Here is a 12,474-nt window from a genome sequence, read left to right on the forward strand (position 1 = left end):
TGTGACTGCCCGTTTGGGTGGATTAAAGCCGCTTAAAAATTGATTTTATATTGTATTGTGTTGTTAACTTTGATCATTCCTTTGTGTAACACGGGTGATGGAATACAGTTTAAAATCCCCACATCATCCAGCTATTGAGGTGTAGGAATGTGTGAAATTGGATTTGTCTCTGCGTAGCAATTGGGGGGTGTAGGACCTGTTGAAACTGCTTATAATCTTACATTAATAATAATTCTTATTTTGAAGTTGAACAAATATATTAGTCATGTTAAAATCCAAGAATTAAGATTACATTGTTCAAGTTAAAACATGGCTCTATTTATTTGATCATTTCAATCTTTATTGCAATCATTAAAAAATATACAAACATTAAGCAAAAGATTCCAGTCTGTAAACATTTGATATAACAACTTATATCATTTTATTTTTCCTCAGCTCATCATCCTGGCAAGCGGCGGCCCGCCGAGCTAGTACGCATCATGAGAACGTACACCTACGAGAAGCTCCTGTGGACCACCAGCAGAGTGCTCAAAGTTCTCTCTGTATGCCCCAGTAGCAAACCCGCCATAGTGGAAGCTGGCGGTATGCAGGCCATGGGAATGAATCTCGGCCACCAGAGCAACAGACTGGTGCAGAACTGTCTCTGGACACTCAGAAACTTGTCTGATGCTGCTACAAAAGTGGTAAGTCTACTAGACCCTCCCTCGGGTCCGTGGAGAACGACTGGTAATGTAGATTACATAGCATTAAAAATCAACCCAATACACGGACCCTCCCAGTCTGTAGGCAATTTGACTTCCAGCTCCCACAAACTGCTGGAAGTTCACTTTTCTGGATTTGGAGTCACGCAATCTTTCTATATACCACGTCCATGTTTTCACTACATTAACGTTTGTGTAGCGACTAAACAACGATATTGTATCCGACCAATCAACGCAGCTTGGCAGCGGGGATATTTGAAAAGGCTTCCCTAGCTAAATAATGTGCAAACATTTGCAAACCGCACGCGATAATGTACGCATAATATGGACAATAGGCCTAAGTCCGAGTCGAGTGGTTGCCTTTTATTATTGCGCTGCATACCATGGGTCTATCAGACGCGTGCCACTTGAGCTCAATACCTCTCAGTTGTTGACAAGTGTCCCATCCGATCTTAAGCGTCACATCCCGCGGCATAGCTTTGTGCTACCATATTTGAATTGAAACTGGGCGGGCTTTCGTAATTGACATCGAATCACCGTGCTTCGTTGAACGAATATTTGGAAGTGAGATCTCTAACAGATTGGACCAGTCTCGAATCAGCGCTCAATGGACTTTCGCGTTCACTTATAATACGAGTATATTTCTATATTGCTGCATGGTTGACTGTGGTGGGTGTAATTAGTGGCGTCGATTTGTGGATGAAGAGGAATGGGTTTTTGGCATTGAAGAAAATAAGGGGGGGGGGGAGTTGGCATTTTTTTTCATAGGGCATTACGTAATTATTTATTGTTACATTATCCAGAGATGGAACCGAACCGAGACTGGGGCCAGTCTATAAGTCTACATGAGGAACAAAGTTCTGAAAATATATTCTGTGCAAATTTATATTCTTTAAATTGCAAGGTTTGTTTGTACTGATAAGAAGTACACACACACAGGCAGTCTTTGGTATGAAATGTACACAAGTTACAACAGGAAGATGTTTGTACTTTGAGAGGTTAAGTTCACATTACCAAGATATCGGTGTTGTGAAGCAAAGAAATATTTTTGTTTGACCTGGTTGATATAATTGACAGGGTTTCCAGACACTCAGGGAAAATGAAAATAAATTTTTCCAAACAGAAAAATTGGGGATTTTGAAAGCAACGGTCAAAATCAGACCAAAAAAAATCAGGGAATTTTGAGTGGCCCAGGAAGGCAATTATTTTTGTCATTGTTGCATACACACGTCTTGCATACAGTGTACATGTATGACTCCAAACTGTACTACAACCATTCAGTTATATAAACTTGTGTTCATATTTTTTGTACTTTGGAAAGAATTCTCCAGGCAGTCATTTTAAATAGTCGGCACCATGATTACAACCTTGGTAAAGTGGAAATATTTCTCATGGAATTTTGGAAATTTGTCCAGGAAAATAGGAATTTTGTTTTTGTGAAATGCTGGGAACCCTGATTATTTTAAAACTTTGCTAAAATATGCATCAAGCTGTTACATGGTATGTTTCGTACTGGAAATCCTGGTTCCGACCAAGTTGCAACATTTTCTTATTCATCTAGCTGAATAAAAACTTTTTTGATAAATGCATGGCTCATGACTGACATACTTGCCTGTTCTTTCTTTGCACAGGATGACACTGAAGGCCTTCTCCAGATGCTAGTGCAGCTCCTCTCCTCCAACGACATCAACGTGGTGACCTGCGCTTGCGGCATCCTCTCCAATCTCACCTGCAACAACGCACGCAACAAGATCCTCGTCTGCCAGGTGGGCGGCATCGAAGGACTGGTACGCACCATCATGCAGGCCGGCGACAGGGAGGACATCACAGAACCGGCGGTGTGCGCATTACGTCATCTGACCAGCAGACACCCAGAGTCGGAAATGGCACAGAATTCAGTGCGACTTCATTACGGTATCCCAATCACAGTCAAGCTTCTGCACCCACCTTCAAGATGGCCACTTATCAAGGTAATGGAAAAAGCTAAGAAGTTAAGGGGGTACTACACCCATGTGGTAAATTTGTGACTATTTGTGCATTTTTCTCAAAAAATAATTACACACTGGTAACGAAAGTTATGTATATTATTGGGGCAAGGAATCCAATTACTACACTGGAAACGCGGTTCAGTATATATGATAGGAAACGAGGTACATCCTAGCGGTACCTTATTTCTGATCATAAATAACAAACCGCTTGTCTTGGGTCACTGAAATTCCAGTGTAGTAATTGATTCCTTGCCCCTATAATATACATAACTTTTGTTACCACTGTGTTATTAGTTTTTGAGAAAAATGCAAAAATAGACACAAATTTATCGAGGGGTGTAGTAACCCCTTAATACATTGTATGATTAATTCAAACAGAAATAATTTAAATCAATTCAGACCTGTAATGAGCTATTACAGTTGAAATCTACACTCCCCCTGTGGAAGATTTTGGGAATACCTTCCACAGGGGGAGTACGTTTTTCAGCTGTAATTGGTCAGAGTTAATCATTTTGAAACCCATACTCCCCCTGTATTATGGCTTTACATATATCTTCCACAACTGGAGTGAGTATTTCACATGGAAGTTACCCAATTGTCTATTCTATTCAAAACTCATACTCCCTCTGTGGAAGACTTTAGCTAAATCTTCCAGAGAGGTAATTGATTGATTAATGAATTAATTGATTAATAAATGAAATAGCCCAATATCTGCAGAGCTCCAAGTACTTTAGATGTTTTTCATACCAATACTTTGTTTATCACTTGCAGGCTACTGTTGGTCTGATCCGAAACTTGGCACTCTGCCCAGCAAATCACGCTCCTCTTCGAGAACATGGCGCCCTCCAAAGGCTGGTTCAGCTACTCATGCGTGCACACCAAGACACACAAAGGGTAAGTTAATATGTTTGTATCAATATAATATTTGAATGTAGTGCAGACTTAAAAAGACCATATGAATATTGTCATGGCCATGATAAAGTCAATCTTTATTCAACGCGATGCAGGCTGCACACAATCTCAATGTTAATACTTTATTTTGTAAAACTAGATATGTGATGTACTATTCAGGTGCACCAAGATAGTTGTATCTTCAAAAGTCTGTACTATATAGGTTGCTTGGAGCACACAAATGCTAACTGAATGGGCTGCTTGGAAGTTGGAGCACAGAAGGGTTAAATTCTTTTGTTTAACCTTAGTAGTTCACCCTTTTGTGCACCAAGCAGCACATGCAATTGAAATTTTGTGTACCTAGCAGTATCTATTTGTGCTCTAAGCACTCTATATGATCTTGTATATCACTGATTGATTATCCCAGATTTTTATTGCCTTCATAATAGGATTACTTATATTTAAATATTTATTGTTTTCTTCTTTGACAGCGAGCAACAATGGGCAGCAACGGCCAAGGTGGCAGCTTTGTAGATGGCGTGCGTATGGAAGAAATCGTTGAAGGCACCACAGGAGCACTTCACATTCTGGCACGTGAAGCACACAATAGAGCTCTTATCAGGGGACTCAACTGTATCCCACTCTTTATTCAGGTAGGACCTTATTTGTAAAACTGGTGTGTAAGCTTTATTTGATGTAAAATCACAGGTGAAATCACAGTGGGATTTTACAGATGTACATGGGGTCAATTTGGCATAATGTATGTTGCATTATGAAATCATTTTCAAAGTTATTATCATTGAAATTCATTTCACCAATTGATACAGTTTGTCCACTCTGAAGTGCAAAATGACAACGCGCACGTATACAGCCTTCAAAGTCCGCACAAATGTGTGTGTCCACGTCGGTACTTTGTACTTGAGAGTAGACTGACTGTAAGCATAATGGCAACATCTGAAAGGTGTTATAAGGATATAATAAAATTTAAGGACTTTGTGTAATGTTATGAGTTACAATAGGATTGGTTGATCCATAAAAGCTTTGTAAACTTGACTCACTGGCAATAATGAAGTGCTGTACGTAATGAAATGATAGTAGGGATAGGAACTCTCAACATACAGTGTAATCATCTTCCATTCAGTAGTGTAGCCAATGGGGCAGGCCCCCCCGTGTGAAGTCTTGCCCCCCCCAACGAGAAGCTGGCTGTCCTGAAATTTAATAGACCTTTTTAGCCCATTTTTGTCAAATTTAGCCCCCCTGAAAGTTGTCTTGCTTGCCCTCCTGGAAAAAAGTACTGGCTGCGGCGCTGCTTCCATAATGATGTAACGAAAGAGTCAAATAGTGAATAAGTAGAAGTTACACTGTAAGTAAAAACAAAAGAAGCATTGAGTGGCATCATTACCTAATAACTGCATTGTTCATTGTCTACAGCTCCTGTATTCCAATGTGGACAACATCCAGCGTGTAGCGGCCGGTGTACTCTGCGAGCTTGCACATGACAAGGAAGGGCAGAGGTCATTGAACAGGAAGGAGCTACAGCACCACTCACAGAACTTCTTCACTCGCGCAACGAAGCTGTCGGTAAGTCCTTAGAAATGATCAGTCAATAGTAGCAAGCTAATATCAACATTCTATTCTGCAGATGAGCACCTCCAGTGATGGCGTAGATCGTGATCATCATGATTATTGGTTGGTTGGGTGGCTTAAGGCATCTTAAATGTGATCCTTTTTTCTCTGCTTCACCATAGATGGATAAGAAATTATACTATACTATGATCAACTCATGATAGGCGAGAATTATTCAGTTTCTGTTACTGCGAGAGTCAATAAAGGCCCAACTTAATGCCCCCGTAAATTCATAAAAGCATCACAGTTACACAACGCAAAATGTAGTTTGTGTAGATGCTGCGGCCAGCTGTGTGTAAGCCATTCTATATCAATCCAAAATGTTACAAGTCCCGCCTATTACGAGCTGATCAGAGTATACATGGCCCATCCTGTGATATAGATGCAATTTTTTTAACATTGTGCTACATTTTTATGGTGTCGTTAATTGCTGTTACAGTTAGTAATATAGGTAGTAGAAATCGCCTTTGAGAAATATCGGATTCTAGTGACTCTGCTTCTTTGACAATAAAATTGACTATCTTTGAAGTTGGATTTGTTTTTTATGGTTTATTTCAACTAGAATGTTACCAAATTTGCTCTTAGATTCTTCAGGTTATTCTAATTGAATCCTGTTAAATTGTTGTGATTTTCCGAGTCATTTTCTAACTGAATCCCATTAAATTGCTTTTCCACAGCTACCTATGCAGCAGCCGTTCTGTTCCGCATGTCCGAGGACAAACCCCAGGATTACAAGAAGAGAATCTCAGTGGAGTTGTCCAACTCACTCTTCAGAGGGGACACAATGCCATGGGGAGATGTAAGTATATAATAATTAAGCTGTGTCACATTGCACTCCGCACTCTGCAATGCAACTTTCAAAGTGGAGTGCAAAATTGCATTACAGCTACCATATTCAAATGTTAGAAAAGTTACTTCCAAGACCTGGATATAGTCTATAAGTATTGCCAAATGTTTCAAGGCCACCCAAGTTTGGGATGTCTGTTCCTCAATGTACAGTTCTGTGCTTGTACTTACTTAGTTATTCACAGTGTCACTGGAATGACATAGGGAAGGGAGATGCCCTCTATGATTAAAAGAGAAAAAGATTCAAGCGTTTAAAGTACTATTTGTAGCCATTAACAACAAAATGTAGCCAGTGTTTTACCCTCTAGGACCCCCTGTATTAATTAATTAATTGTTGCCAACCATATTGAAATGAACTTGTCATCATTTGACACTCAAGAGTGTTATTTATGTGTCTGTGGATGGTTTGACATTTCATCAGATCAGTGTTGCCAAACCTGCGATTTGGCAGCCCAATTAGGCTACTTTTGACCATTTTATCCATGACTATAAACCATCTTCTGTCCCATAGAAACCATAGGTAAAGAAAAAAATGGGCGATTTTCAACATTGGCTTCTGCGACTTCCAGTAGTTTCCTGTCCCATAGAAACCAATGGTTAGGAGAAAAATTGGGTGACTTTTTGATTATTTTACCCGCGATTTAGGCTGGAAGTTTGATGCAACCCTGTTTCATATTAAATAAATATAGGAAGTAATATTAGTAGGTGTTGATTATTACCAGGAAGTTATGAATCACAGATCCTGTGAGATTACTTGGCAATGAATGTTAAGCATATGACTTGCTAAAATGTCTAAATGGGATCAATCAATCATCATGTCATTAATATGAGCTTATAATGAATGTATGCACTGTCCAAGTGAATTAGGACTTGATAAGATCTTCTTAGCACATAATATACATTAGCCACTTGTTTGTAGTTTAGCTAAGGGAACGGAGAGCTCAAGATGTGCTCAAGGTGACAAAAACAAATCACAGAAAACTTGGAACATCTGTGAACATTTTTTGTAATCATATGTTGAACATTTTCAAAAATTTTTTTGTCAAAATCCAATCCTTGTGATGATGCTTGCATCTTTTAAGTTAGTGAATCTAAATTTGAACTTGAAACCTTGTAAATTATTCCCTGCTTTGTAGACAGTATCTCATAATCTACCATCTTAGAACTAATTGTTTGGATACTATAAATGCCTAATTGGATATGGTCTCCCTTCTACCCCCCATACAATGTTGCTCATCTTCACCATATTATGTCGTCTCCCAACATTGTTTGGTGGGGAAAAGGGACGGGTATGCATAGGATGAACATTGAGACAACGCTATTATAATTCTTAGTTTCCAGTGACTCAAATAGTGTGCGGCGCGCACTATACAAGAAGAACATGGGAATTATTAGAGTCGGTGTTCAAACACATTTTTTCCGGGATTATAGTGCAAAAGATCACCATGTTGAACTGAATATAATCCTTCATAATAATAACCGTACTATAATGTTGACTTGCAGCCTCATATCGACATGACACAAGACTCCATGATGGCCCCAGACCAACCATATCATCATCATAGCAGTTCAAGCAGCCTTCACTCTGGTCCTCCACACGGAGGTCCAGGAGCAGGAGGACCATCTCCACACGGAGACTACCGACAACACAGTATGCATGGTAAGTTTGTAAACGGTCAAACAAGTTATTTGGTAGCAGCAGTATTAGCCTTTTCAAAGTATGGCGTACACAAAGGGCAGTCTAAAACCCGGCAAATTCAAAAGACTTTACTCACTTTGTGCAGCGCCATCCTAATGTGTCCACCATATCTTGGAAAAGGTAATGAGGCCTAGTCTGGTGAACACTTTGAGCACAGCTCTTGCTGACACTTCCTCTCTGGATAGTATACTAAAGCAACCAAGCACGAAAGGAGTGCTAGTTATTTGCCAGTCAAGCCTTTCTTTTAGACAAAAGTCCACTGTTTTGTGGCAAATATGGATTGCAGTTCTTTAACCAGATCAGATCCCAGGAGTCATGTGAAATAGAGACACAAGCAAACAAAATGTGTTGGAAATAAGTAAACAAACAGATAAATACAGCAAAGAACGTGGAATAAAAGCAACTTGACTGTTTATTATAGACCAGTGTTGGTTTTGTTGTTGTACATTTGAAGAGTTGGATGCAAAACACGATGTACCGGTACATCATTTTCAAGCTTTTTTGCGTTAAGGCTACTAACATCTGCCCTGTAATGCTACTTTAACAAAATCAATGTATATTTTTGAAACTATGATCTTTTTCTTAAATTACATTATTTATATTTGATAAGTTATATTTCTAGTTTAACTCTTCATTTGAAAATTGAAATTTACCATTTTAATGGTGTCGTAATATATTTTAATAAGCTCAAATTTCACATGTTCACTTGTTAACTGCCGTGGTATAATCACATTTTTCTAAACTTTGAAATGGAATAACTCATTGTTATTCAACTTCTCTTGCCTAATTTGTTATTTGTTGTCTTGTTAACTCTCTTATCACGTCTCGCCTTGATTTCTGTAATTCCGCCTCCAGAGGATCCAAAACTCTGCCGCCCGGCTCATTATTAAAAAACGTAAATATGATCATATCACCCACATACTTTATGAGCTTCATTGGCTACCCATTAAATTCCGGATTCAGTTTAAATTATGTGTGTGTTTGCTTACTTTGAGGGTGCCCTTCCTTCTTACCTCTCCTCAGTTCTCTGTACTTATGTTCCTCAGTGCTCCCTCCGTTCACCACCTGAAAAACTTCTCAGGACCCCGCATGTTGATTTATCATCTGCCGGTCAGTGTTCCTTTCGTTATGCTGCCCCTGTAGCTTGGAATTCCCTTCCGATCACCATCCGCAATATCACTTCTCTCGCTCAATTCAAATGTAGTCTTAAAACTCATTTTTTCCAACTTTGTTTTTATGTTTCTCTGTGTGTCCTTTGGTTTTTGTTTTCATGCCCTGAGTTTTTTTTTGATGATTTTTGCGCGGTATAAATATGCTCTATTATTATTATTATTATTATTATTATTATTATTATTATTATTATTATGATTTGGCATCAATGCATAAGTCACAACAATTTGTAACTTATAATATAATAATTCTAAATTTATGTTTTATTTTTCTCATCTTGCAGGCTCATATCAGGATCCAACAAACATTGAGCCCATGATGCAAGACTTGGATCTGGGCAGTGGTCCGCCCTCAAACTACAGCATGGATCCCAACCTGGCGGACCTTGGACCACCCACAGCAGACTTGAACTTAGACGGTCTCCCACCTGCAGACAACAGTGGATTGGCCTTCTTTGATACAGATTTGTAAAACACCTGGACTGTACCAATTGACTGAAAAGGGGGGGATACTGTAGTGGGAGTTTAAAGACATTCTCATGTGCAAATATAATGATGCATACCTGCTTATCAAAATGGACTTGGCATCTTTTAATATGGATTTCAATGAGAAATGCAGACTATCCCATTTTGAAATGAGGGGTGAAGCTTCTCACAAAGCACTTGCTGCAAGCATGTTTAAATACTGTACATAGCCCAAATTTAGTACTAAAAATTGGAAATCACTAATTTGTAGATGATAATAGATTTCACTTGCAGCAGGGGATGTTTCTCCATATTAGTACTATAATGCAAGGCATTGTATAAATAAAAATAAGCATGTCATAGATTATTGTACCAAAGATATGGAGTAACATAGTACCAAGTTTTGGGTCTCGCCCTGGCTAACATGAGCCCTCAGTACCATGATGGTTTTTTTAATAATTGTTAATATTATGCAGTATTTTTTGTTGGCATGATAGTTGGGTCCAAGAAAAACAAAAAATAATGCCGTTTTTCTTTTCAATTTGGTTGAAATCGGCTTAACTTTTCAAGGGAGAGTGTTATTTTGAGACTTTTTTTGTTGCCAAATACCTATTTGTATTCTATTTATCAAATTTTGTAAAATTATATTATAATTTCAGGCTCCTACTTAATGAATGAATGAATGAATGAAAGAATGTGCGAATAAATGAAATGAAATGTTTTTAATATTATAAAATAATAACAATCATGTGGAACTGACCCGATAGCCAACATTGAATATCTTGGATACAAAATTTTTACATGTAATACTGAGATTGTCGTCATGTTGGCTTGAGGACTTGTGATTGGCAGAAACAGGATGACAGATGTTGGGAAATAAAACTAGGATGAGCAATAATTTCTGACATGTTAAACCAGTTTACTACTTCTTAAAACTGGTTTAACAGTATGTGTTGCATCTACACTAGGTTTTTGACATTGCGTTCGAAGTCAATGCTCGATTTGATAAGCATCGAGTCCATTAGCCAGTTGTCTGTGAAAATGGCGGTTAAACCAGGTTTCACGGTTAACTGGCAATCGCACCAGTTTATGGTAAAAACTGGTCTCTAAACCAAGTTTTAACTATTAACCGACTGCGTACCTGAATCTTTGAATCGGTCAATAAACCCAGTTAAGCGGTCAATACTCATCAGCTCATTCCGAGTTGCGTTTACCAAACTCTGTGCTATAAAGGAACAATGAATGGTTGATATGAAAAAGTAATATAAATCGGTTTTGAAAAAAACCGCAGCGAACTGAAATGTATTCTAAGGAGTCAAGTGCAAGTATTCTATGTAGCGGAGTTATATTATGGGAAGTATTCAGTGGATGTTATTCCATGTGGCAGAGATATTCTGGGGAGTCAGCGCCTGTATGTGTGTAATGAGACACAATGTACTATTAATATGTATAAAAGTAGTAATATTATTATTGATATTATTCCTACAAGAACTTACCGAACTTAACACTCGAGTGAGATGAATAGAGATGTAGGTATTTTTAGTAGGACCCTGTGATTGGTTATAGCGATGCATTAGTTGGTTATGCGACAACTTTCTCTCATTTGATTGAAGGCTAGATGGCCTTACATCCCAATGAATTTTTGTGAGCCATATTTTTAAGGGGGGGGTCTATAAGTCATCGCTTGGGAAATGGAAATATTGTATCTCAAAGTAAATTCAGTGTCTTAACCAATTTTTTCCCCACTTTGCTGGCAGAATTTTGTCTTAAATTGTACATTGTGACAGTAAGGTATTTATAAATGACTTTGGATCACTTACGGTCGTCTTTGCCACTGATGAGATGTTGAGAACTTTCATTGGAATGCATTGAAGACTTTCCAAAAAGAGTTCTCATCATCAGATACAAAGAAGTCTGTTTGTAGTGACGATTAAGTCTTTTTAATTTTATGGAAACACATTGTAATACATTTTGGCCAAATTAGAACTGGGCACCGACATGTTTACTGGTTACAGTTGCTTTGACTGAAATCAAAAAAGGATTTGAATAGTTATTCCGAGTAGGACACAGACCCTGTGCATTTTCTTTTGATCCAACAAACCGGTTACTATTACATATAATTACAGTAAAATGTCCAGTTATTATTTTGCCAAAATGTATAACAATTATTTAAAGAGGGACCCATCACTGTATAACATTTGTATCAAAGCTATTTTCCATTGTAGTTTAAATGAGCTATTTCAGATGAAAGCCATACACCATCCTATAGACGACATGACATTAATCTAACACGGGGAGCGTGAATTTCAAATGGGGTTACCTTAATGGGCAACTCTGTTTGAAATCTGCACCCCCTATGTGGGAGATTAAGTTCATGTCTTCCATAGGGGTATATGGATTTCAACTGGAATAGCACAATGCTTCTGTTTTAATCGTCTCAATCAAACCGTTGATCATGTATGAAGTGGAATGAATAAGGGGAGGGGAACATCCGATGATAATATCACACTATAAGTTGTAATTATTATTATGTTTTTTGCTTGGAAAAATGTGACCTAAATTGCGTAAAAATGAAAAATATGTTATTGCAATTTATTTAACTACTATAATTCTTTGTATTGTTTTGTGAATTAATATAGGGCTTCCTGTACCTTGTTTCTTATATTGGCACATTTGACTTGAAAACGCTATCAAATTAAGAGAGCTCAGCGAATTATTATCAATTTTTTTTCTGTTATACTTTTGCATTTCTATTTAATATGTTGCGATTATAACAATTGCATGGCACTGTTAGGCTTTTACTAGGAGAACATGTAATTTTGGTTAATCATAACTGCACCTGTTAGGCCAATTTTTCACTCTGTAAACCCAGAGGATGTTTAAAGACATTCCCATGACCCAATGGGGTTTCTGACCTTGGTATGTCTGGTTTTTGTACACATGTGGCAAGTTGACCATACTTTGCATTGGGATTGTGTGCAAATATCTGATGTTTTCATCCTATTATTTAACATTGAAAACATCGAGACTTAGGAATAAAATTAATGCAGTGGGACAATATGAATGTTTCCTGTAAGAAAATCAAATAT

At 37.9% G+C, this 12,474-nt stretch overlaps 1 protein-coding gene across 1 annotated transcript in view; it reads left to right on the forward strand.

The window, feature by feature from the left end:
* The window catches only part of LOC140168383 (catenin beta-like), a 54,589-nt gene extending 42,334 nt beyond the window's left edge, over nt 1–12,255 (forward strand). Inside the window, 10 exon segments of the mRNA XM_072191761.1 lie at nt 436–460; nt 463–683; nt 2,333–2,671; nt 3,461–3,583; nt 4,072–4,233; nt 5,012–5,087; nt 5,090–5,161; nt 5,884–6,005; nt 7,556–7,712; nt 9,205–12,255. Coding sequence (XP_072047862.1) covers nt 436–460; nt 463–683; nt 2,333–2,671; nt 3,461–3,583; nt 4,072–4,233; nt 5,012–5,087; nt 5,090–5,161; nt 5,884–6,005; nt 7,556–7,712; nt 9,205–9,392 — 1,485 coding nt within the window. The 3' untranslated portion in view covers nt 9,393–12,255.
* The last annotated feature ends 219 nt before the right edge of the window (nt 12,256–12,474 follow it).

This window comes from Amphiura filiformis, chromosome 13, assembly GCF_039555335.1.
Source record: "Amphiura filiformis chromosome 13, Afil_fr2py, whole genome shotgun sequence".
In the NCBI taxonomy this organism is placed as follows: Eukaryota; Metazoa; Echinodermata; class Ophiuroidea; order Amphilepidida; family Amphiuridae; genus Amphiura; species Amphiura filiformis.